At 42.2% G+C, this 25,706-nt stretch overlaps 1 protein-coding gene across 2 annotated transcripts in view; it reads left to right on the plus strand.

The window, feature by feature from the left end:
• Window positions 1-25,706, plus strand: part of Pdxdc1 (pyridoxal dependent decarboxylase domain containing 1) — a 71,772-nt gene that overhangs the window by 28,552 nt on the left and 17,514 nt on the right. For both annotated transcript variants that reach the window (XM_004652048.3, XM_045161557.1), the window contains exons 6-14: window positions 62-251; window positions 6,417-6,485; window positions 9,596-9,674; window positions 13,245-13,329; window positions 14,572-14,620; window positions 14,768-14,869; window positions 17,115-17,240; window positions 21,037-21,087; window positions 24,691-24,754. In XM_004652048.3, coding sequence (XP_004652105.2) covers window positions 62-251; window positions 6,417-6,485; window positions 9,596-9,674; window positions 13,245-13,329; window positions 14,572-14,620; window positions 14,768-14,869; window positions 17,115-17,240; window positions 21,037-21,087; window positions 24,691-24,754 — 815 coding nt within the window. The remainder of the gene's footprint in view (window positions 1-61; window positions 252-6,416; window positions 6,486-9,595; window positions 9,675-13,244; window positions 13,330-14,571; window positions 14,621-14,767; window positions 14,870-17,114; window positions 17,241-21,036; window positions 21,088-24,690; window positions 24,755-25,706) is intronic.

A 25,706-nucleotide genomic window follows, 5' to 3' on the forward strand; every position in this document is an offset into this window, starting at 1 on the left:
GAGATTAAAATCCAAGTTAATTAGAAATAAGAGTGCATTAATATCTGGGCTCACTTACTAGGTATGAGAATGGCTGTGCTTATTTCCATGAAGAAGAGAGAGAAGGACTTGCCAAGATCTGCAGGCTTGCTATTCATTCTCGTTATGAAGACTTTGTAGTCGACGGCTTCAACGTGCTACATAACAAAAAACCCGTTATATATCTTAGTGCTGCTGCTAGACCTGGCCTGGGCCAGTACCTTTGTAATCAGGTAATGTGGTGAAATGTGGATAATTTATGAGTTCATGTGCTACCTACTACGCTGACAAGGCACAAAATGTGGATAGATGAAAGAAACAATGTCATGTGATGTATTTTTGTTTTGTAGTCCTGAAAATCAAACCCAAGCTTTATATATGCTGGATGAGCCCTGTACCAATGAGGTATACTCTATACTCGGCTGTAATGCTTAGTCTTACAACTTTTTTTTTTTTTGAGATAATATCTCATATAGTCTAGGCTGACCTGGAACTCACTGTGTAGCTTAAGATGATCTTAAACTTTTGGTCCTCCTGCCTTCACCTTCCACATACTGGGATTATAGGTATGCCCCACCACACTCAGTTTATATGGTGCAGGGATAGAACTGAGGGGGTTTTGAATGCCTAAGCAAACACTCTCAAACACTCTAGCAACTGAGTTACATCCCTGACCTTTTTTTATGTGTTTTTTTTTTTAAATTTTTATTCAATCTTTATTTATTTATTTGAAAGAGACAGGCAGAGAGAGAGAGAGAGAGAGAATGGGCACGCCAGGGCCTCCAGCCACTGCAAACGAACTCCAGATGCATGTGCCCCCTTGTGCATCTGTCTAACATGGGTCCTGGGGAATCGAGCCTCAAACCGGGGTCCTTAGGCTTCACAGGCAAGTGCTTAACCGCTAAGCCATCTCTCCAGCCCTATTTATATGGTTTTGAGGCAGGGTGTTACTATGTAGTCCAGCCTGACCTTATTTGAAAATAAGAATGTCACTGTACCCTAGGTTGGCCTTGAACTCAGAGCAATCCTATTTTGTCAGCCTCCTGAATATTGGGATTACAGAATACACTACTACAACATTTATTTCCAGTTTTAAAGTTTATGATGGATGCTGGAGAGATGGTTTAGCAGTTAAGGTGCTTGCCTGCAAAGCCAAAGGACCCAGGTTTAACTCCCCAGGACCCATGTAAACCAGATGCACAAGGTGGCACCTGCACCTGGAGTTACTTTGTAGCAGGTAAAGACCCTGGCATGCCCATTCATATTCCCTCCTTCTTCCCCCTCCCCTTCTCTCTCTCTCTCCGCTTGTAACTAAATAAATAAAAAATATTTTAAATAAAGTTTATGATGAATGTAGCCCAATGAGGGAGACTACCTTGGGATAAGAAATCTTGGCCAAGAATGTTTAATAACCCCGTAGTATTCAAGAATTGATCTAAGCTATAAAGGAAACATAGTGGATGGTACTATAGTTGCCTTCTCATTGCTAGGACAAAGCACCCAACCAAAACAAGCTGGTGGAAGGAAAGTTTTTATTTTGGCTTAGTCTTAAGGGAAGGGGAAGCTTCATGATGGCAGGAGACAGCATGCAATACAAAGAGGCTATATATCACTTCTGCCACAGTAAGTGGAAAACAGCAGCAAGAGAGTGAACTAAACTAGCCCTGGCAAACTTGGGGGCTAATCAATCCCAGTGACATACCTTTCTAAGTAGACACCACCTCCCCAATTGCCACCAACTGGGGACCAAGCTTTCAGAACCCGTAAGCCTATGGGTGACATCTGATTAAAACCCCCACAGTTGGCAAAAAACGATGTCCTGGGCTGGAGAGATGGCTTAGCAGTTAAGCGCTTGCCTATGAAGCCTAAGGACCCCAGTTTGGGACTTGATTCTCCAGGACCCACATTAGCCAAATGCACAAGGGAGTGCACGCATCTGGAGTTCATGTGCAGTGGCTAGAAGCCCTGGCGTGCCCATTCTCACTCACTCACTCACTCACTCTATCTGCCTCTTTCTCTCTCAAATAAATAAATAAAAATTTTTAAAAAAACGATGTCCTATTCTTGAGAGTGTTTTGTAATATTTCTACAGAAACATATTTTGTCATATTTACTCCTACAGAAGTGTGAATCAAATCACCTTCTCCAGGTCTAGCTCATATGATCCAAAGCTGTCCTGGGAAGTGTGAAAAAGTCACAGAACAATTTATATAAAGATACAGATATTGGCATGTTGATATACACAGAACAATATTTATAGTCATATTTATGTTTTTATAATATGTGCATGCTTATAGACATATTTTATACCTAGAAAAATAGACTTGTCCAAATATAGGCATAAAATGTATATGTTTGGGGGAGGGAGGGTATTACCATGGGATAGTTTTTATAGTCATGCAAAATGTTAATAAAAATTTAGAAAAAGAAAAAAAATGTATATGTTTTGTTCAATTTTTATTTATTTATTTGAGAGTGACAGACAGAAAGACAGAAAGAGGGAGAGAAAGAGAATGGGTGAGCCAGGGCTTCCAGCCGCTGCAAATGAACTCCAGACACATGCGCCCCCTTGTGCATCTGGCTAACGTGGGACCTGGGGAACTGAGCCTCGAACCGGGGTCCTTAGGCTTCACAGGCAAGCGCTTAACCGCTAAGCCATCTCTCCAGCCCAATGTATATGTTTTATAGGTATAAAATGTCTGAAAGGTTATGTACTAATCTGTTAATAATGATGGATTGGTGGCTTATGAGAGGCATTGTAGAGTCCAGAGTACTAACCATTACAGTGAAACCTCACTGTATGGCGTTTTACTTAAAATATTTTTTATGCCAGGCATGGTGGTGTACATCTTTAATCCTAGTACTCGAGAGGCAGAAGTAGGAAGAGTGCCTTGAGTTCGAGGCCACCTTGAGACTACCTAGTGAATTCTGTAGTACTGTGAATTGAACCCAGACCTGGCCCATGCTAGGCAAGATCTGTTTCACTAGCCTACACCCCCAGCCCATACTTACATTTTTAAGCAAGAGTCTTAAATCGGGTATGGTGGTGCAAGCCTTTAGTCCCAGCATTTGGGAGGCAGATAGGAGGACTGCTGTGAGTTCAAGGCTACCCTGAGACTAGATAGTGAATTCCAGGTCAGCTTCAAACCACCCCCCAAAAAAAATGTCTCACTGCACTGCATAACAAGAACCTATCTTAAAAAAAAAAAAAAAGTGAGGGGCTCAGCGGTTAAGGTGCTTCCTGCAAAGCCTAATGACCTGGGTTTGATTCCTCAGTACCCACATAAAGCCAGATGCACAAAGTGGTGCATGCATCTGTAGCTTATTTACAGTGGCTAGAGGCCCTAGTGCACCCATTATCTCTCTCTGTCTCTACCCACAAATAAATAAGGTTAAAAAGCATACATATATATAAGCACTGGTAAAATGGCTTCACTTGCCTGCAAAGCTGAAGTACCCAGGTTCGATTTCCCAGGACCCATGTAAAGTAGATACACAAGGTGGCACATGCATCTGGAGTTGATTTGCAGTGGCTGGAGGCCTGGCATACCCATTCTTTCTCTCTCCCTGTCTCTCCCTCTCCTCTCTCAAATAAAAATAAAATGTTTTTTAAATATATTTTTTTTTAAATCTCGCTAGACATGGTGGTGCATGTCTTTAATCCCAGTACTCTGGAGGCAGAAGTAGGAGAATCACCATGAGTTCAAGGCCACCCTGAGACTACAGAGTGAATTCCAGGTCAGCCTGGCTACAGTAAGACCCTACCTCAAGAAATTCAGAGTATCACTGTGTAGCCCAGGCTGACCTCCAACTCATGAACCTTCTATTCAGCCTTCTAAGTACTAGAACTACAAATGTGCCAATGTGCCTCATTCTTTAAAAAAGAAAAAAAAAATTGAAACAGGATATTATTGGTTTTGTTTTGTTTTTCCTGTTTCTTTTGTGAAAAGATCTCATTCAGGTTGGCTTAGAATTCACCATATAGTTCAGGCTGTCCTCAAAGTCAAGGTAATTCTCCTGCCTCAACTCCCAGTTACTGGAATTGTAGGCATGAGCTGTCATGGCTAATTTTTTGTTTTTTTGCTTGCTTTCTTATTTATGAATGAGAGAATGGGTGTGCCAGGGCCTCTCATAGCTGCAAACGAACTCCAGATGCATGTGCCACTTTATGTATCTGGCTTTACATGGGTACTAGAGAATCAAACCCAGGCTGACAAGCTATGCAAGCGAGCACTTTGAACTGCTGATCCATCTCTCCAGCCCTTGGGATTTTGTTGTTGTTGTTGTTTTTAATTTCATTTATCTGAGAGAGAAAGAAGCAGGCAGAAAAAGAGAGAATGTGTGCTCCAGGGCCTCAAGGTACTGCAAACGAACTCCAGACACATATGCCACCTGGTGTATCTGGTACATTTGTACTGGGGAATTGAACTTGGTTCCTTAGGCTTCGCCTAGGCTTCTTAACCTCTAAGCCATCTCTCCATCCCCCACCCCTTTTTTGAGGTAGGATCTCACTGAAGCCCAAGCTGACCTGGGATTCACTATGTAGTCTCAAGTTGGCTTCAAACTCAGCAATCTTACCTCTGGGATTAAAGTTGTACACCACCATGTTTGGCCCTTGTTTGTTTTTTGAGACAAGGTCTCATCATAGCTGGCCTGAAACTCACTGTGTAGCTCAGGATGGTTCTGAACTTGCTATATTCTTTCCTTGACTTCCCAAGTGTCTTAGTGAAGATGGAAGAAGAGCATAGACACCTTGAGGTTGTCCTCTGACAGCTACACATGTGCTGTGGCATGCGTATTTCCATATACACAAGTAAATAAATTTTTCTAAAAAGAGAGTTCCTGGCTGGGAAGTTGGCTCAGTGGGTAAAAGTGCTTGTTTTTAAAGTCTGACCACCTGGATTCAATTCCTAAGCCACCTGTGTAAGCTCCTAAGGGGAAATGTATATGTGTTGAATACATGCTCATATGTATGTGTGGGTAGCTACACTTGTGTGTTTGCGTGTATACATGTATGTACAAAAATGTGGAAGCCAGAGGTCAATGTCATTTCCATCTTCTATAGTTCTATCATTCTCCATCTTCTCCCCCCCCACCCCCAGACAGGGTCTCCCGCTAGCCTAGGCTGAGCTGGAACTCACTCTTGGTCTTAAACTTCTAGTCATCTTCCTACCTTAGCTCCCAAGTGCCAGGATGGTGAGCCCCCATGCTCAGCTTTTTTTTTATTTAACATGTATGCATGTATGTGTAGAGTATGGGCTTAATGTGTGCTATGTACACATTTGTGTGCAGATGCGCACACCCCATGCACTGCTTGCAGAGGCCAGAGGAGAATGTTGGGTGTCCTCATACCTCTCATCTGTGTATTTCCTTGAGACAGGTGTTGTCTCTCAACCTGGAGCTTTGTTGATAGCAAGCCCCACTGATTCTTCAGCCTCTGCCCCCACCTCTGGCCAAGGGATTATAGATATGTGTGGACATACCTAGCTTTTTTTGTGAACCCAAACTTGGTCTCTGGCCCCAGTAGCCCTCAAGCTTAAGAGGCAAGTACCTTTAACTGCTGAGCCATCTCCCCAGACCCCATGCTCAGTTTTTTTTGTGTGGATGTTGGGGATCTGAACTCAGATCCTCAGGCTTGCACAAGCACTTTACCCATTGAGCCACCTTCCCAGCCCAAGAGATTGCTTTTATCCCCTTGAAATGTTCTGAGTAGCCTTCAATATGTGATCCTCCTGCCTCAGCTTCCTGAGTACCAAGATAGCAAACATGTTACCATGCCTGGCTGAGATTTTTTTTCCTAAATATATTTTTATTTATTTATTTATTTGAGAGAAATAGAAAGAGAGAGAAGCCAGGTCATCCAGCCACTGCAGACGAACTCCAAATGCATGCGCCCCTTGGTCATCTGGCTGATGTGGGTCCCAGAGAATTGAACTGGTGTCCTTTGGCTTTGTAGACAAACGCCTTAACTGCCGAGCCATCTGAGATTTTTTTTTTTTTTAAGTGGGGCTGGAGAGATGGCTTAGCAGTTAAGGCGCTTGCCTTAACAACCTGGCTCTGATTGTCAGTACTCAGGAAAAGCCAGATGCACAAAGTGGCAGGCACATGCATCTGAAGTTCATTTGCAGTGGCTGGAGGACCTGGTGTGCTCATTCTCTCTCTCTCTCTGTGTGTCTGTCTCCTCCCTCCCTCCATCCCTCTCCCTCTTTCTCTCTACCCTCCTCTCTCTCTCTCTCTCTCTCTCTCTCTCTCTCTCTCTCTCTCTCTCTCTGCTTACAAGTAAATAAAATATTTTTTAAAAAATAATAACTGTGGCTTATCTTCAGTACTTTAGTCTTTCATAGTCATAAATAAGTGGTGACCAGGGTCTTTCTTCTAAAGTTTGCTTCTTCTTGCAGCTTGGCTTGCCCTTCCCCAGCTTGTGTCGTGTGCCCTGTAACACTATGTTTGGATCCCAGCATCAGATGGTGAGTTTATATATTAATATGGAGTTACATATTGAAACTGTCTTCCTTCCAACTGAAGTTGTGACTGCTGCCTTCGGGTAGGTATTCATTCATTCAGTCATTTATTCATTCATTGTTTTAGTTCCTCTGCTGTGTATTGCATGTCTGTGTGTTGGAATGTCCATCAAAATTGGCCAGCATAGCTCTAAAGAAATTTGGAGGCTGGAGAGATGACTTAGTGGCAAAGGCGCTTGCTTGTGAAGCCTAAGGACCTAGGTTTGAGTCCTCAGTACTTACCTAACCCAGATGCACAAGGTGGTGCATGCATCTGGAGTTCATTTGCAGGGGCTAGAGGCCCCAACGTGCCAATTCTCTCTCCATCTGCCCCACTCTCTCTCAAAGAAATAAAAAAAAATTTTTTTTGCAAAAAGAAGTTTTGTAATCACTATATCACTTCTTTGGGGAATGTTTTTGGTGTTGGGGATTGACCTCTTAGAACCTGCTGCATACTAAGTGCTCACTCTACCAAGCCCTTTGACTTTTAATTAGAACATGGCATCCAAATTTAGCACTAGAAGTTACTTCTAAAGCTCATACTGGAATTATGGTCAGATTTTTTGTTTGTTTGTTTTATTGAGATAGGGCTTCCTTGTGTAGCTGCATGAGTTACTTATGGCTATGAACAAACACCTGACAAGAAGCAGTTTAAGGAAATGAGGGTTTACTTTGGCTTACAGTTCCAGGGAGAATAGTCCATTATGGCAAGGAAGACATGGCAGCAGGAATGGGAAGCCAGCTGGTCACATTGCATCCACAGCCAGGAAGAGAGAAGAGCTGGAATATAAAACCCCAAGGCCCACGCCAGGGGTCCACTTCCTCTAGCAAAGCCTTCACCTCCTAAAGGCTCCACCGCCTTCCCCAATCACACCACTCACTTTGGACTAAGGACTCACCACCTGAGTCTGTGAGGAGCATTCTACATTCACACAGCATTAGTGCAGGCTGGCCTCGGACTAGTGACCTTCCTGTCTTGGGGAGACTTTGAAAATGACATTCTCCATTATAACCTTGGAGTTGAGTTCTGAGTATTTTTGGAGATGCTTGTGACAAACCTTTCTATACTGAACCTAGAAGAAAAAGAAATAGATTTTTAGGGTTATTTGTTTTTCTCAAAAAGAAGTTTCATTTTTTAAAAATATTACACTATAGGGAGGGAGAGAGAGAATGAGAATATGGGCAAGCCAGGGCCTCCTGCCATTGCAAATGAACTCCAGATGCATGCACCACTTTGTATATCTGGTTTTACATGGGTACAGGGGAATTGAACCCAGGCCAGCCGACTTTCAAACAAGCCCCTCTAACTGCTGAGCCATTTCCCCAGTCTAGTAGTTTCAATTTTTATTTTAGGTTCATCAGTAAATATTAACACTTCCTCTGATAGGTTTGGGTTTTTTATTTTTATTTATTTGCACATGCCAGATACTTTGTGTCCAGCTTTATGGGTGTCTGGGGAACTGAATTTTGGTTGGTAAGCTTTAACATTTTTTTTTTTTTTTTGAGGTAGGATATCACTCTAGCCCAGGATGACCTGGAATTCACTCCATAGTCTCAGGGTGGCCTCAAACTCATGACGATTCACCTACCTCTGCCTCCTGAGTGCTGGGATTAAAGGCATGTGCCACCATGCCCAGCTTTTTGGTTGGCAAGCTTTATAAGTAAGCACCTTTAACCACTGAACTATCTCCCCAGACCCATTTTTTAAAATATTTTATTTTTATTTATTTACTTAGAAAGAGGCAGATGAAGAGAAAAAGAGAATGGGCATGTCAGGGCATCCAGCTACTGCAAATGAACTCCAGACTCATGGACTACCTTGTACATCTGGTTTACATGGGTCCTATGGAATTGAACCTGGGTCCTTTGGCTTTGCAGGCAAGCGCCTTAATCACTAAGCCATCTCTCCAGCCCAAACCTTTTTTTTTTTTTTTTTTTTTTTGAGATAGGGTAGCCCAGTTTGGCCTAAAATTCCCTATGTAGCCAAGGATGACCTTGCACTTTGGATCCTCCTGCCTTACCTTCTAAGTGCTGGAATTACAAAGCAAACCATCACTCCAGATTTATATTGTCCTGTGGATCAAACCCAGGGCCTTGTGCATGTCAAGCAAGTACTCTTAACAGCTCAGCTCTATCTTTAACCCAATATACTTTCCTGTCAGTTTTTAGGAGAATGAGAGAACATTTTCTTTAAATGCAAATAAACATTTAAACCTAGAAAAGTGGGCAGGGGAGGGAATATGATGGAGAATGCAGTTTTAAAAGGGAATGTGGAGGGAGGGAGGGCATTACCATGGGATATTTTTTATAATCATGGAAGTTGTTAATTTAAAAAATTGAAAAAGAAAAAGTAAGCTGAAGAGGTGGCTCAGTGTATAAAGAGCTTGTCATATAGTTCTGAGTACCTGAGTTAGGATCTGCAGACTTTCACATAAAAGCCAGAAGTTGTGGGAGCCTTCTGTAACCCCAGTATACCTGTGGCAAGAAGGAAAGCAGAGACAGGAGAATTTCACAGAAGCTTGCAGACCAGGAAAAAAAAAAATTGCTTTGAATGGTTAGAGATCTGTGTTTCTTTTAGAAGTCATCATTTTTGGCTGGTGATGTAGCTGAATTGATAAGAGTATTTCCTTAGCATGCATGAATCCCTGGGTTTGATACACAGCACCACATACAACTTTCCATGTTGCCTCATGCCTATAATTCCAGGTGGAGGAGCCAGGATCAGAAATTCAAGACTAGCCTGGGCTACCTAAGACTCTTATTTCAAAAATAAAAGAAGTGTAACAAGGGCTGGAGAGATGGCTTAACAGTTAAGGCATTTGCCTGCAAAGCCAAAGGATCCTGGTTTTATTCTCCAGGACCCATGTAGGCCAAATGCACAAGGGACATATGCATCTGGAGTTCGTGTGCAGTGGTGTGCCCATTCCCCACTCCCACCTCCTTTCTCTCTCTCTCTCTCAAATAAATAAATAAATAAGATTTTTTTTAAAGTATAACAAAAAGAAGTAATGAATTATTTTATTGTATACCTTTTATTCTGGTTGCCTCAGGTTTTTATGGTTTGTAATTGGTCCTAGGATGTTGCCTTTCTGGAGAAACTGATTAAAGATGATCTAGAACGAGGAAGACTGCCCTTGTTGCTTGTTGCAAATGCTGGTAGGTATTTAAATGAAGCTAAATCTTTGATTTTGAATATGTAAGACAAACACTAAGGACTTAGCCTAAAATCCTTAATAAGTCTGTTTTTGTTTGTGTGTCATGTCGATGCATATATGTATGCATGTACTCTTGAGGGCACATGTGTGTCGATGCACATATGTATGCACGTACTCCTGAGGGTGCATGTGCGCACGAGGCTAGAGCTTGTTGTCAGATGTCCTCTTAAGTTGCTCTTCAACTTCATCTTTTTGTTTTTTCTTTTTTGAAGTGGGATCTCAGTCCAGTCCAGGCTGACCTAGAACTCACTCAGTAGTCCCCAGCTGGCCTCATACTCAATGATGATCCTCCTACCTCTGCCTCCTGAGCGCTGGGATTAAAGGGTTAACGAACTTAATGTGCCACCATGACCGCTGCCACCTTTTTTTCATTAATTAATTAGTTTATTTATTTATTGTGATAGGGTCTCTCAGTAAACCTAGAGCTCACTGACTTGGCTAGACTAACTAGCAGCAAGCCCTAAGGATCCTCTTGTTTCTACATCCCCAGTACTGAAATTACAAACATGTGCTACCACATCCAGCAATTGCATGGTTACTAGGGATTAAACTCACATCTTCATGCTTTTATGGATAGCACTTTACCCACTGAGACAACTCCCTGGCCCAAAGGCCAAGTCTTTTTTTATTTTTAATTTTTTTCTTATTTTCTTTATTTGAGAGAGAGAAAGAGGCAGATAGAGAATGGGTGCACCAGGGCCTCCAGCCACTGCAGATGAACTCCAGACACATACACCACTTTGTGCTTCTGGCTTACATGGGTCCCGGGGAATCAAACCTAGGTACTTTGGCTTTGCAAGCAACTGCCTTAACTGCTAAGCCATCTCTCCAGCCCTGTTTTTTTGTTTTTATTTTTATTTATTTTTTACTTCATCTTGTTTGCTTTATTTTGCATTTTTAAAGTTCCTAAAAGCTTTACAATATCTGCTTCCCCCATGTTGATGATCAAGGCTTTATGGTAAGACAATGAAAATTTTATCACATCAATTAGGTATATTCAAAAACAATGGATAATTTACAAATCACTTTAATTAAAACATTTTGCCAAATAAATATTCCCTTTCTGTCCTTGCTCCCTCTCACTTTCTCTTTTTTTCTTTCCTTTTCTTAGTGACTGAGTTTTACTCTGGAGCCCATATTGGTTTGAAACTTGTGATCCTCCTGCCTCAGCCTCTTGAGTGCTGGATTAGAGGCTTGTACCACCATACCAAGCCTACAATTTTTTTTGTTTTTTGTTTTTTGAGGTAGGGTCTCACTCTAGCCCAGGCTGACCTGGAATTCACTAAGGAGTCTCAGGGTGGCCTTGAACTCACAGCAATCCTCCTACTTCTGTGCCATCACACCCAGCTAAGCCTACAATTTCTTACAGAGATTGATAAGTTGATTCTAAAATATACATGGAAAATTTAAAAATAAGAATAGACAAAAACAATTTTAGAGCATCTCACTGTGTTGCCCAGTCTGTTTGAACTTGTGATCCTCCTGCTTCTACCTCACAAATGCTGAGATTACACCATGTATTACCATGCCAGCTTAGCCAAACTAACTTTGAAAAAGAAAAAAGACCTATCCTACCTGACTACAAGACTTCCAGTAAAGCTAGAAATAAGAATGAAGGGCTAGAGAGATGGCTTAACAGTTAAAGCATTTGCTGCAAAGCCTAAGAACTCACGTTTGAATCTTCAGGGCCCACGTAAACCAGACACACAGTGAGGCAAGTGCACAATGTCACACATGTGCACAAGGGGTCACATGCATCTGGAATTCATTCACAGAGGCTAAAGGTCCTGGTGTGCCCATTCTATCTCTCTGTCTCTCTCAAAATAAAGTTTAAAAGAAAGGAAGAATGAAATGTGATAGAACCAGTGGTAGAATTGAGAACCTAGCATGTGTAAGGCCCTGTGTTCAACCCCTAGCACCAAAAGAGGGAGGCAGTGAGGGGAGAGAGGAAAAAAGAAAGAAGCCACACAAAATCAGAACTGTGAGGTTAATTGAAGAGAATGAAATTTAGAATGAGCTCAGGTAATTTTTTTTTTAATGAAAGAGAGAGAGAATTAGCATGCCAGGGCCTCCAGCCACTGCAATCTCCAGACATGTATGCCAACTTCTGCACATGTGTGACCTTGTGTGCTTGTGTCACCTGGTACATCTGGGTCATGTGGGATCTGGAGAGTCCTTAGGGTTTGCAGGCAAACAGCTTAACTGCTAAGCCATCTCTCCAGCCCTGGCCACTTAATTTTTAAAAAGATGTCAAGATAATTTAAAGGAGCAAAAATAGTCTGTCTTAGTAGTGGTTTTGAGACCACTGATGTTTGGGGGGGTGACCTTAACCCTTATCTTAATTCTGTATATAAAAGTTAACTTTCCAGGGCTGGAGAGATGGCTTAGTGGTTAAGCGCTCGCCTATGAAGCCTATGGACCCCGGTTCGAGGCTCGGTTCCCCAGGTCCCACGTTAGCCAGATGCACAAGGGGGCGCACGCGTCTGGAGTTCGTTTGCAGAGGCTGGAAGCCCTGGCGCTCCCATTCTCTCTCTCTCCCTCTACCTGTCTTTCTCTGTGTCTGTCGCTCTCAAATAAATAAATAAAAAATGAACAACAACAAAAAAAAAAAAAGAAAGAAAAAGAAAAAAGAAAAAGTTAACTTTCCAGATCAGCTGGGGCTAGAGTGAAACTTACCTCGAAAAACCAAATTAAAAAAAAAAAAAAAAAGTTAAACCGGGCCTGGTGGCGCACACCTTTAATCCCAGCACTCGGGAGGCAGAGGTAGGAGGATCGCCATGAGTTTGAGGCCACTCTGAGACTACATAGTGAATTCCAGGTCAGCCTGAGCTAGAGTGAGACCCTACCTTGAAAAACTAAAAAAAAACTCAGAATATAATGAAAAAAAGGATAGAGCTGGGTATGGTGGTGCAAAACAGAAAAAAAAAAAGAAGGATAAAGAATGATACCTTGGACAAATGCTGAGGGTGAAAACAGGCTCTATTGACAAAAGGCATAATTTAAAAAGAGACCAGTCATGAATATGGCCATAATTTTGAGATATCTAAAGGAAAGGACTGATAGACTACAAGTGTAAGTTGATAAGCTCATGCTCTTGATAGACTTGACGACTGTCATGTATCAGCAGAACTAGTAATTAGTACACAGAAGGTCAGGTATGTACGGTGTAGGACACACACACAGCTTACACAAATCCCCTTGCAAGCATTGATTTTAAGTTAGCCTACGAAGAAGATATAATAAAGTTGTATTGAAGTAAGTTGCAGTCCTCCTGGGGAGACACTGTAAGAAGCTCTCCTGCTGTAAGATTCAGATTTTTTTTGATGTTTTCAAGGTAGGATCTCACTCTAGCCCAGGGTGACCTAGAATTCACTGTGTAGTCCCAGGCTGGCCTCTAACACATGGAGATGCGCTTCCCTCTGCCTCCCAAGTGCTATGATTAAAGGTATGCGCCACCACGCCCAGTGGTGGTGATTCTTTTTAATATCCTTGCTTATTTGTTCTACCGTAGGAACTGCGGCAGTTGGACACACAGACAAGATTGGACGCTTGAAAGAGCTCTGTGAGCAGTATGGCATATGGCTTCATGTGGAAGGGTAGGTATAAGATGAGGTTAGTAGGCTCTATGTTTAGGGTCTCCACAGAGTTCTCATGAAGAATAGGCATCCAGGCCTGACCACTCTATAGTAACATTTATCACTAAGGACTGTTTGGAAAATAAAATAACCCAAGTTAAGCTGGGTGTGACAGTATTGCACATCTGTAATCCCAGAACTCAGGAGGCAGAGGTAGGAGGATTGCCAGGAGTTGGAGGCCCGCCTGGGACTAGAGTGAATTCCAGGTCATCCTGGGCTAGAGTGAGACCCTACCTCAAAAAAATAAAAACAAACAAACAAAATAACCCAACTTAGAAGCTGGTCATGGTGGCACACATGTTTAATCCTAGCACTTGGGAGGCAGAGGTAGGAGGATTGCCGTCCGTTTGGGGCCACTGTGAGATTACATACTGAATTCCAGATCAGCCTGGGTTAGAGCAAGACTCTACCTCGAAAAACAAAATAATAATAACAGCCCTAATTAGCTGAAGCAAAAAGTTATGATTCCCATAACTAAATAGACCAGCGGTGGCTTCAGGCACAATGTCAACCAAAATTTTGATATCTTCTCTCCATTCCCTCCCCCAGTAATAATCACATGACCTGATTTCCCATGTGTTAACTCTGTGACAAGACTTTTCATATTATGGTAAAAAGCAGCTGCAGTAACCTCAACCTCCTTTATAGCTTTGTGCAACATGAACCAAAAGTCCCAACAATAATCACATGTTGAGCTACTCACTGTGGCTGAGGAAATGTAGTCCTCTTAATAGTTGACGTCATTGGCACACCTCTGGAGTAGATGGTGACTCCTCCACCCTGAGGTGATAGGAGTGGTTTCTCAGAAGGCTCCTGGACTACTTTTAGGGAGAAGAGGGAAAGAGGCAGGACACTAGATGTCTATGTCTGTCAAATACCATGCAGGGTTAGATCCTGTTATCTTGCCTCTCCAAAGTGACTGGAAAAAGAGTGGATGAGAATAGTGCATGTATTCTCTCTCCTAAGTAAACAGGAGCAACCCATAAAGCACTTTCTTTTTATTAACATGCATTTTGAAGGATGTCTTAAAACTTCTGTAATATGTATCTTCTATTGCTATGATAAATGCTAATAACACAGGCTGAAGATACTCATGTGTCATAACTAGTTTCTTTCTTTTTCAAAAGTGCCTGCTTAGGGAATAAGCAACATTAAGTAATTAGTTCTTAGACTGCTGTTTTGTTTTGTTTGTTTTTTTTTCAGTGTCAATCTGGCAACATTGGCTCTAGGTTATGTCTCCTCATCTGTGCTGGTATGTAGGTGATTTACTAAATATTGGTGGTGCTAAGAACTTAGTCTCCCCGTTCATGATGGCTTTTCATGGTGTTTACAAATGGAGAGGGACTAGGTTTAGTGTCTTCTGGTAGTCTAATGAAAAGTGTGGCTCTCTTTTTGGTAGGCTGCAACCAAATGTGACAGCATGACGCTGACCCCTGGCCCGTGGCTGGGTTTGCCAGCTGTTCCAGCAGTGACACTCTACAAACATGATGATCCTGCCTTGGTGAGCTGACTCGCTGGGAGGGGTAGAGGTGTAGATGAATGGTAGTCATTGACTAGGGATAAAATGAAGAGATCTTTAATTGCCCTTCTGTTACCTTTTTAACTTAATGCCTTTGGTTACCATATAAAATAATAGATTTATTATGGTGCGTGTGTGTATTTTTTTAGATTGAATCGGTTTTTCACTGAACCCAGAGCTCAGTTTTGATTTTGTTGTTTTGTTTTGTTTTGTTTTGTTTGTTTGTTTGTTTGAGGTAGCATCTCACTCTAGCCCAGACTGACCTGGAATTCACTATTCAGTCTCAGGCTGGCCTCAAACTCACAGTGATCCTCCTATCTCAGTCTCCCAAGTGCTGGGATTAAAGGCATGTACCACCTTGCCCACCCTCATCATTTTTTATTTATTTATAAGCAAAGCAGAAGAGAGAATGGGTACACTAGAACTTCTTGCCACTGCAAACAAACTCCAGATGCATGTACCACTTTGTGCATCTGTCTCTGCATGAGTATTGGGAATCAAACCTGGGCTCTCAGACTTTGCAAGCAAGTACCTTCTCTCTGAGCCATCTCTCCAGTCAGTAAGAGCTCACTAATTTGGCCATCTTCCTGTCTCTGCCTCCCAAGTGCTATGATTACAAGCATGTGCCACCATGACTTGCATTTATGGGTTTTGGAGATCTGAACCCAGGTCTTTATGCTTGTGTGGCAAGTACTCTACCCACTAAGCTCTCTCCACCCAGTGTGTTCTTACATATTGTACCTTGATCAAGCCACTTTCCCACTCTACCCCTTTTTTTTGTAAGTGGGCATGGTAGTTCACACCTGCAATCCCAGCACTCAGAAAACCAAGGCAGTAGGATCTCTAGTTCAAGACCAAACTGGGATACTCAGCAAGTTCCAGAACAGACTGACCTACATGAGACCCTGTCTCAAAAACAAAAATTTAAAATTTTACAAAGTTTCTGGGGGTGTAGTTCAGTTAGTAGAGCACTTGCCCATCATGCACAGACTGCTGGATCCCACCTCCAGCAGTGATCAGTGAAGCATGGTGGTGTACACCTGTCATCCAACACTCAGGAGTTAGAAGGATGAGAATCAGGAGTTCACAGTCATCCTTGGCTACATAGTAAGTTCAAGTCCAGCCTGGAATGCATGAGAGTCTGTCTCAAACAGAAATTTTAAGCGAATTCATACCTTACATGCTTTACTAGTTACCCCATATTTCCTTGTATGTGAAGGATTCATCATGGTATTTTATGATTAGGAAATTCTGTCACTTAACTATCACAGCTTATTTAATTATGGTCATTTGTGAACTTTTAGGCTGTTTTCAAATTTTTGTTAATGAAATGAGATTGGTTGTCTTTCAACATTCCAAACTATTTCCTTAGAATAGGTTCACAGAAGTAGAACTACTGTTAAGTCCTGATTCCTGTTGTCCAATAGATTGTAACATTTTTTTAAAATCCTAGATTGTGTGTGTAGTGTGATGTGTCTATGTGTGGTGCATACATGTATGTGTGCAGATGAGCGTGCCGTGCATGTGCATGCAGCATCCAGAGGAGAACTTTGGGTATTCTTCTCTATTGTTCAGACATATATTTCCTTAAGACCAGATCTCACAACCCCAAGCTACCTGGTTTTTTTGTTTGTTTTGGTAAGCAAGTCCCAGCAATTATCCTGTCCCTGCCACCTGCAAACTGGGATTACAGATGTGTCTGACCACACGTAGCTTTTTATATGGGTTTTGGGGAAATCAAACTCCAATAGTCTCAGTCCCTCATGCTTAAATGTTAATCATTCTTAAGTGTTTCACCATCTCCTCAGCCCTAAGTTGTAGTTTATGGTAATAGATGGGTTAGTGACAGGTGTACACAAAGTAAGAATTAACTGATAAGTCCTTCAACAGTTGACGTCTTGTTCAGTTGGTAATAGCCAGGTATCCAAGGATGCTCAGATTAACCTTGCAAGAGGCTACCTCCTAAATGGCTAAACACTGGCCCTGGGGGTATGGCCAGTCTGGATTCTCACCCTGAAGTGCCTCTGCCTCTCCTTACCCATGAATCCTTGACTACTGCAGAACTCACCTAGAGTACTTACCTGATGGAATTGTTTTAAGCTCAAGTGGATATTGCAAACCAAGTATCGAGCAGAGATCTGTCACATTCTACGTGTATAGTAAATGGTAACTGACTAGTTCTGAGATCTGATGACTTTGTTTAACGTACTTATATTGTCTCTTTTAGACATTAGTTGCTGGTCTTACATCAAATAAACCAGCAGACAAACTGCGTGCCCTGCCTCTGTGGTTGTCCTTACAGTACTTGGGACTTGATGGGATTGTGGAGAGGCTAAAGCATGGCTGTCAGCTGGTGAGTAGAAACCTGAATGTCAAATGAGTCACAAAAACAGAGACAGAGAAATCTTTCATTTTTCATGTGTATTTCCCATAATTCAGCATCTGGTTATCTGTATTTTCTGTTTCATAAGTAAGTAGACAGGTGCCTTGTGTGTGTTTCTGGTTAGAAGTTATGGGGAAGGCTGCTATCATTGACACAACATTATTTCCAGGGGAATCAAATTACCAGTGTTGGCCTGGAATGAGAACAGAAGTCACAAGCGGACCCTTTAGGGAGGGGAGAAGAATTCAGAAGGGTATAAATGTTCCTCTTAACTCCCTGACTCTCCAGGAAGGGGACACAGACAGAGGCTGAAGATAAGAGTATGGGTGGCATGGTTATTTTTTACCACAGTAGCTTGGGTTTCCTAATAGCAAGATTCTGGAGAAAGTTCTAACTCTTTGCATTAGAGGTGTTCTAATTGTGAAAAACATATAATTGTATTGTCATTTGTATCTTAATCTATTTGGCTGCTATAGACTGGATAATTTGTAAATAGGAAAAATTTATTGCTTACAGTTCTAGATACTATCAGATTTAGTGTCTGGTGAGGCTCAGTCCTCATAGATGGCACCTTCTGTGTGTCCTCCCATGGGGACAGACTCCCTTCAGCCCTGTATAAGCACACTCCTCAGTTCCACTTATGAAGGCCCTCCCTTAATCCCTACTATTTTGTTAACTCCTAGATTTCAGCATAGGAACGTGGGACAGATACAAACATTCAGAACATATCTTTTAAAAAGCAAAAAGGGGCTAGAGAGATGGCTCAGTGGCACTTACTTGCAAAGCTGGGTTCAGTTCTCTAGTACCCAAGTAAATCCAGGTGCACAAAATGGCATATGTATCTGCAGTTCGTTTGTAGGAGCTAGAGGTCCTGACACACCCATTCGTTCTCAGTCTGTCTCTTTCTTTACAAACAAATAATATTTTAAACCATTTAAAAAAAATAAAAAGCAAAAAGTTGGGCTGGAAAGATGACTCAGTAGTTAAAGGCACTTGCTTGCAAAATCTAATGGCCTATATTCTGTCCCCCAATACCCACAAAAAGCCAGGTACACAAAGTAGACATTCTCTGTCTGCCTCTGTCTCTGAGTCTCAGATATTTTTTTTAAAAAGCAAGAGCTGAGGCAGAGGTAGGGAGATCACCATGAGTTTGAGGCACCCTGAGACTACATAGTAAATTCCAGGTCAGCCTGGAGCACAGTGAAACCCTACCTCAAAAAACTAAAAAATAAATAAATAAATAAGCAAGGACTGGAGAGATGGCTTAGCAGTTAAGGCACTTGCTACAAAGCCTAAGGACCCAGGTTCAATTCCCAGGACCCACATAAACCAGATGCAGAAAGTGGTGCATGCCCCTGGAGTTCATTTGTAGCAGCTAGAGGCCCTGGCATGCCCATCTGCTTTCCCACCTCCTTTATCTCAAATAAATATTTTTAAAAAATTTAACAAGCAAAAAGTCAGCCAGACGTGGTGGTGCACGCCTTTAATCCCAGCACTCAGGAGGCAGAGGTAGGAGGATTGCCATGAGTTCAAGGCCAGCATGAGACTACAGAGTAAATTCCAGGTCAGCCTGGGCTAAAGCAAGACCCTACCTCAAAACAACAACAAAAAACAAAAAGTTGAGCCAGGTGTGTTGGCTGTTCCCTGGAATCCCAGCATTTGGTAGGTGGAGGATCTGACTAAAGCCACCCTCACTAGGAAGTGAATTTAAGGACAGTCTTTATGAGATCCTGTCTCAGGACACCAGAAAGAGTTGGAGAGATGGATTAATGAATAAAACGCTTGCCACGAAATGTGAGGATCCAAGTCTGGATCCCCAGCACTCATGTGAATGCCAGCAGGTGCTTCCTCCTCGGGGAATGTATGCCTTCGTATGAACTGTGCAGCAAGAATGCAGACAGACGAGCACACATGCCAAAGACCCATGCAGGTGGTGGCCACCTGTGATCCCAGAGCACAAAAGGCAGAGACTGAGTCCCCAGGGCAAGCTGCCTAACTGGACTAGTTGCATCAAAGAGCTCTGGGTTCAAATGAGAGACCCTGCCTCAGTAATAAAGAAGAGAATGGTGGAGGAAGACAACTAACTCAACCTCTGCCTCCTTTCTTTTTTTTTTAATTTATTTTTGTTATTTATTTACTTGAGAGGGACAGAGAAAGAGGCAGTTAGAGAGAGAGAAAGAGAGAGAAAGAGAGAATGGGTGCACCAGGGCCTCCAGCCACTGCAGAGGAACTCCAAATACTTGCGCCCTCTTGTGCATCTGGCTAACGTGGTCCTGGGGAAATTGAGCCTCGAACCAGGGTCCTTAGGCTTCACAGGCAAGCGCTTAGCCACTAAGCCATCTCCCCAGCCCTCTGCCTCCTTTCGAACACACGTGTTCATGTGCCCACACGCGTGCTCACACACACACAAAACCAGTCATATTTATTCTCTGGGAACTGAGCCCTATGTAAAGCACCTCGGGACATGTTCATTGTTTCACTGTGATTAGGATCATAATTTACCAAGGATTGTATATGAGAACTACTGAATTAATGTATGTAAAAGTTTTACAGTAGTTCTGGTCAAGTAACCTATGCATATAGGCTTAAATCTTTGTTTTAAATACATTTGGGGGCTGCATATAGAGTAGAGGTAGAGCATGTATTGTGTATGCGCACAGACCTGGGTTCAATCTCAGAACCGCAAATAAATACTTGGAATTTGCACTTCCTCAAGTGTCAAATTTATACAGGAAAAATTAGCATTTTCTTATTTTTCTAGCAGTTACTTCTTTGGTTCATGTGTTTTTTACATTAAAAATAAATTTAAAGTTTATATTTTTAAAAAGTGTTTTCATCATGTGATTAGCTCATATCTTGATTTAGTTCTTATGAAAGAGAAGCGTTTGTTGCCATAGTAACTTAGCCAAATTAGGGAAGGTTTGAGCACTCTAGGGAGAATTTCAATTCCCCTTGGCCTGAGGAGTATAGGAACATAATGATGACATTTACTACAAAATTCTTGGGTCACCCCAGCTCTAGAATCTCCCTGCAAGCTGAACTCTAGCTGGTGGCCAGTACTTGTGAGAATATACATTCCACTGATAACACACTTAAGTTGGGTTCTGTGAGGGGCTTTGCAGCAGCCAACACTCAATAGATGTCTACTGAGTTCTTTTACTCCCTGAGGTGGATGCTTTTATTATCCTTGTAACAATGACGAGGTGCTGGATTGAGACATTCTATGGTGATGACAAGTGGTGACCGTCACTTAGACTATGTGCTGTGCACACTGTTTCTAAGTACTCAATGCATATCAACTCCCTTAATTTTCACAACAACCCAGTAAGATAAATGCACTTTGTAATTGAGGGAATTGTAACACAGAGTTAAAACAACCTGTCCAAGCTCATAGCTAATGAGTGACAGAGCAGGTAACTAACCCTGGCCCTGCACTTGCTGTACAGCGCCCGGCTCCTGACTAGCTCTCGAACACACGCTGCTCTCACCACAGTCCTCTCCCGCTCCAGTGCCCAGCACCGTGCCCGGCTCACATTGCTCTCAGTAGTCTTTCTTACGAGGCTGGATTGTTAGCAGGACAGTCACTAAAGAGTGATGAATATTTGTAGATGTTCAGTTGCAAAACTTGGGGACCAAACTTAGAAATCACTAAGTTGCAGGTACTTTTGTCTGCCTTGAGGTGCTTATTTGCATATTGTAGATACTCATGAAAAGTGATATATGGTGTCTGTCTAGTGAAATTGTACAATTTTTTTATCCCTTTCAGAGTCAAAGATTGCAAGAAAGTTTGAAGAAAGTGAACCACATCAAAATCTTGGTATAGTATATAACTTCCTATGAAATAATAACATTCTTCAGCTTCAACAGGAAAATTATTTTTCTGCTGGGCATGGTGGCACACACCTTTAATCCCAGCACTTGGGAGTCAGGGGTAGAGGATCATTGTGAGTTTGAGGCCAGTTGGGCTACAAAGTGAGTTCCAAGTCAGCCTGGGCTACAGTGAGACCCTACCTTGAAATACACGAAAAGAAAAAAAATTTTTCCCACGAGTGATATGTTTACTTGAATTGTGACAGTTCCAATAAACAGTCTTTGGGAGGGACTCATGCATATTTTTAATGACCTAATTATGCAGTTAGCCTGATTTCACCTGCCCAAGAACTGGAAAATACCTGTCCTTAGACATGACTGATCATTCTGTGTGTCTGAATGCTTTGAGCTACTTTCATGAAGCCTGCTCACAGGGGGATTGGGCGGGGCAGTTGGTCCTGTTTTTGTCTACTGGTACCTTACTAATGTGAATTTTTCAGATATTGTTCCCTGCAGATAAAACTGACAGGGAGATGGGGACTTAACAGCATTAATTACCAAAAATAAGTATCAGTCCTGGCAGGAAGGTTTTTGCATCTTACTTCATAGTATTTTAGAATTGTAGGGAATACATGGGTCATATTTCTCATTTAAATGGGCTCCCTGAGTCTTTCTTTAACAACACAGACTATAGTTTACAACTGGTGCTTGAGTTTATTTAGAGTTCAGGTTAGTATATTTTGTTTCTATTTACCACACTAAAAGGAATCCTGGGTGGGAGGAGAAGGTTGGAGGAGAGCAGAGGGGATGATTTTAAGTCAGCTGACTTGAGTTCTGCTCTCAGCCATGCCACAGGGTGGCCCTGTGACACTGAGTCATGTTCTTCACCTTTTTTATTTTTTCTGTTGTGTTTTGCTTTGCTTTGCTTTGCTTTGCTTTGTTTTGTTTTGTTTTGTTTTGTTTTGTTTTGTTTTGTTTTGTTTTGTTTTGAGGTAGGGTCTCACTGTAGTCCAGGCTGACCTGGATCTCACAGCGATCCTGCTACCGCAGCCTCCCAGGTGAGTGCTGGGATTAAAGGAACTCAGGGATGGCTTAGCAGTTAAGGCGTTTGTCTACAAAGGTAAAGGACCCAGGTTTGATTCCCCAGGACCCCAGTAAGCCAGATGGCACAAGGGGGCTCATGCATCTGGAGTTTGTTTACATGGCTGGAGCCCTGGCACGCCTATTCAGGGTGCCTGATGAACAAATGCATGAACATGTTAGGTAGTCTGTCAGTCAGAACTACTGTTTGTGAACTGTTTACCAGTTACCACACATGGTACTAAGGACCTTTCATGCATTATTGTGTTTAATTCTCACAACAGTCTCCTTTGTTCCCTTGGCTGAAAACACTCACCCCACCCCCACCATTTCTTCTTGTGACCAGGTTTTTAGCTTTCATATCTTAGTTCAAATATCACCTCTTTGAAGAGGCTTTTTCTCACCATCGTGAGAAGCTCCCATGCCTTGCCATCCATCTCCCTGTTCCCCTAGAACTATTTTTCTTCATTGAACTTATTATTGCCTGAAATCATATTTTATATTCATTGTGCTTTTTCCTTCAGAAGCTACATGAAGGCTATTTTTTTTTTTTTTTTCGTGTTTTCGAGGTAGGGTCTCACTCTAGCCCAGGCTGACCTGGAATTCACTATGTAGTCTCAGGGTAGCCTTGAACTCATGGCGATCCTCCTACCTCTGCCTCCCGAGTGCTGGGATTAAAGGCGTGTGCCACCACATCTGACTTCATGAAGGCTTTTTGCAAGTTCACTGTTGTCTATCACATAATCTTGAAAATCCAAGGCCCTGACAATGAAAGCCAAGGTCCAAAGCAATCTGGTTCCCTGCCTCTACAGCTCAGTTTACAGCTTCTTCTGGATTCACTTTGATTGAGTCTATCAGTGGTTTAAAGTTTTTTTTAATATCAGTTATATTTTTCCAGCACTTCAGATATTTAGGTTTTTATTTTTGTTTTGATTTTTTAAGATAGGGTCTCACTCTAGCTAACCCAGGCTGACCTGGAATTCACTTTGTAGTCTCAAGGTGGCCTTGAACTAGTGGCGATCCTACCTCTGCCTCCCAAGTGCTGGGATTAAAGGCGTGCAGCACCACACCTGGCTACTTCAGATATTTAGAGTTGATAACTTTAGTACTGTTTTAGCCTCCCATGTTAGTAGAACCATAAGTTTAGGTTTATAACCAAGTATGGTATTCCTTATGCATACTAACATTTGAGACCAGAGTTCAAAGAAAGAAGGAAAAAATTTATTCTAACTGAAGGTGAAGGATAGGTAGATTATTTTCACCTGTTTTGTTCCTACTTGCTTATTGGGCTCACTCCAGTGTGTAAAAAGTGTGTTAAAGCCGGGCTTTAACAGTGTGGTGGCGCACACTTTTAATTCCAGTGCTTGGGAGGCAGAGGTAGGAGGATCGCCATGAGTTCAAGGCCACCCTGAGATTACATAGTGCATTTCAGGTCAGCCTGGACTAGAGCAAGACTCTACCTTGAAAAAAACAAACAAAAAAAAGGTGTTAAGCCTCCCTAAGGAATGAAAAGTTTTCTTTCTATGCGAGCTGGAGGTGGCACATGACCAGCATTTCAGCATAGAAACGAGCTTAGTAAGTAATGTGCAAATCTGAATGAACTCCCACCTGTCAGTTACAGCCACATGAGCCTCTGAAGAGTTGGTAGGAAAGCTCTTTGGCCAGCTGCTTCCTTTTCTGTGATTTAGCATTTCCTGTTGAGGCCCCGCCCGTGGCCTTGGAACATAGGGTGCACAGCTACAGCAGTAGGACTACAGTTGAATTATTGAAAGAGTGCTTTTCCCTCAGGGATGCCCCATAAAACACCACAGAGCCTGCCAGTCATTGCTTCTCCACATGCACCCTGATCCCATGGCCAAGTTGATGGTTAACGCTGTGTGTGACCAGAACTAACTAGACTGTTAATGCAATGCAGTGAGAATTCTCATCTGTTAGGAAATCCATTAATGAAAGGAGGTAGTTGTCCGCCACCTGTCTCCTGGTATTAAATCTAAGTAAATACATGTAGACAACTGACAGGACCTGTTCTGACAGTTTTTTAAAATATTTTATTTACTTATTTATTTATTTGACAGAGAGAGAGGGAGAGAGAAAGAGAGGGGTGGGGGGGAAAGGCAGAGAGAATGGTCACGCCAGGGCTTCCAGCCACTGCAAACAAACTCCATACGCATGCACCCCTTTGTGCATCTGGCTTATGTGGGTCCTGAGGAACTGAACCAAGGTCCTTAGGCTTTGCAGGCAAATGTCTTAACTGCTAAGCCATTTCCCCAGCCCGTGTTCTGACAGTTTTATAAGGTGAGGACAAAGTGTATGGGGAAGGGTGTTTTCAGAGGCATGAAAGAAAGGTTTGTCTGAGTTTTAGGGTTTGCTGGGTTAAGAGAGTAGGAGCCTCAGGTTGCTTACATCCTTTGAGCTTTTTAATATGCTGTCTACAAAATGAGGGTCTCTGCCTGTTTTCCACACTCAGTATTTCATTTTGTTGATGTTTGGCACTGACTGCCCCTGGTAGTAGCAGGCTTCCCTTTTGCAGGTGGAAGATGAGCTCAGCTCTCCAGTAGTGGTGTTCAAATTTTTCCAGGAATTATCAGGCTCTGGTAAGTGATTGTTTTGTGTCTATATTTAAGGCCTTTGAATTTGATGACATATAGTGGGTTATTACTAAGCTGAATTTGATAACATCTGAGGTTAAATAAGTAGCCCACAATATTGTATTACTAAAATCTTCAGTCATCACAGGCACACCAGTCCTAAATGCCTTCACATTGCATTTGCTGGAACTAAACCAGTGTTTCCAAAATGCCAGTCATTGGACCAGGGCTGGATTGGCTGAGTGCACTCTGCTTGATAGACTAGTTAACTTAAAATACCTAAAATAGTTGGGCATGGTAGTGCACGCCTTTAATCCCAGCACTTGGAAGGTAGAGGTAGGAGAATTGCTGAGAGTTCGAGGCCACCCTGAGACTATATAGTGAGTTCCAGGTCAGCCTGGGCTAGCGTGAGACCCTATCTCAAAAAAACAAAATATATGTGTGTATGTGTGTGTATAAATGATATGGGCACAGACTGGAGAGATGGCTTAGCAGCTAAGGCACTTGTCTGCAAATACAAAGGATCCAGGTTCAATTCTCTAGGACGCACTTAAGCCAGATGCACAAAATGGAACATGAGTCTGGAGTTCGTTTGCATTGGCTGATGGCTCTGGCATGCCCATTCTCTTTCCCTCTCTCTCAGAACAATAAATAAAATATTTTTAAAATAAAAATAAATAATAATAAAATAGGGCTGGAGAGATGACTTAAGGTGGCTTGCCTGCGAAGCCTAAGGACCCAGGTTCAGTTCCCTAGTACCCATGTAAGCTAGATATACAAGGTGGTACATGTGTCTGGAGTTCATTTGCAGTGGCTAGAGGCCCTGGCATACCCATTCTTTCTGTCTCTCTCTCTCTTTCTAATAAATAAACAAAAATGAAAAATAAAAATCTAAAATATTTGCTTTGGTTTCCTTTCACAATTCCTTGAAGAAACATTTTTATTTTTACTTTTTTTT

The sequence above is a fragment of the Jaculus jaculus genome, chromosome 11 (assembly GCF_020740685.1).
Source record: "Jaculus jaculus isolate mJacJac1 chromosome 11, mJacJac1.mat.Y.cur, whole genome shotgun sequence".
NCBI classification, from domain to species: Eukaryota; Metazoa; Chordata; class Mammalia; order Rodentia; family Dipodidae; genus Jaculus; species Jaculus jaculus.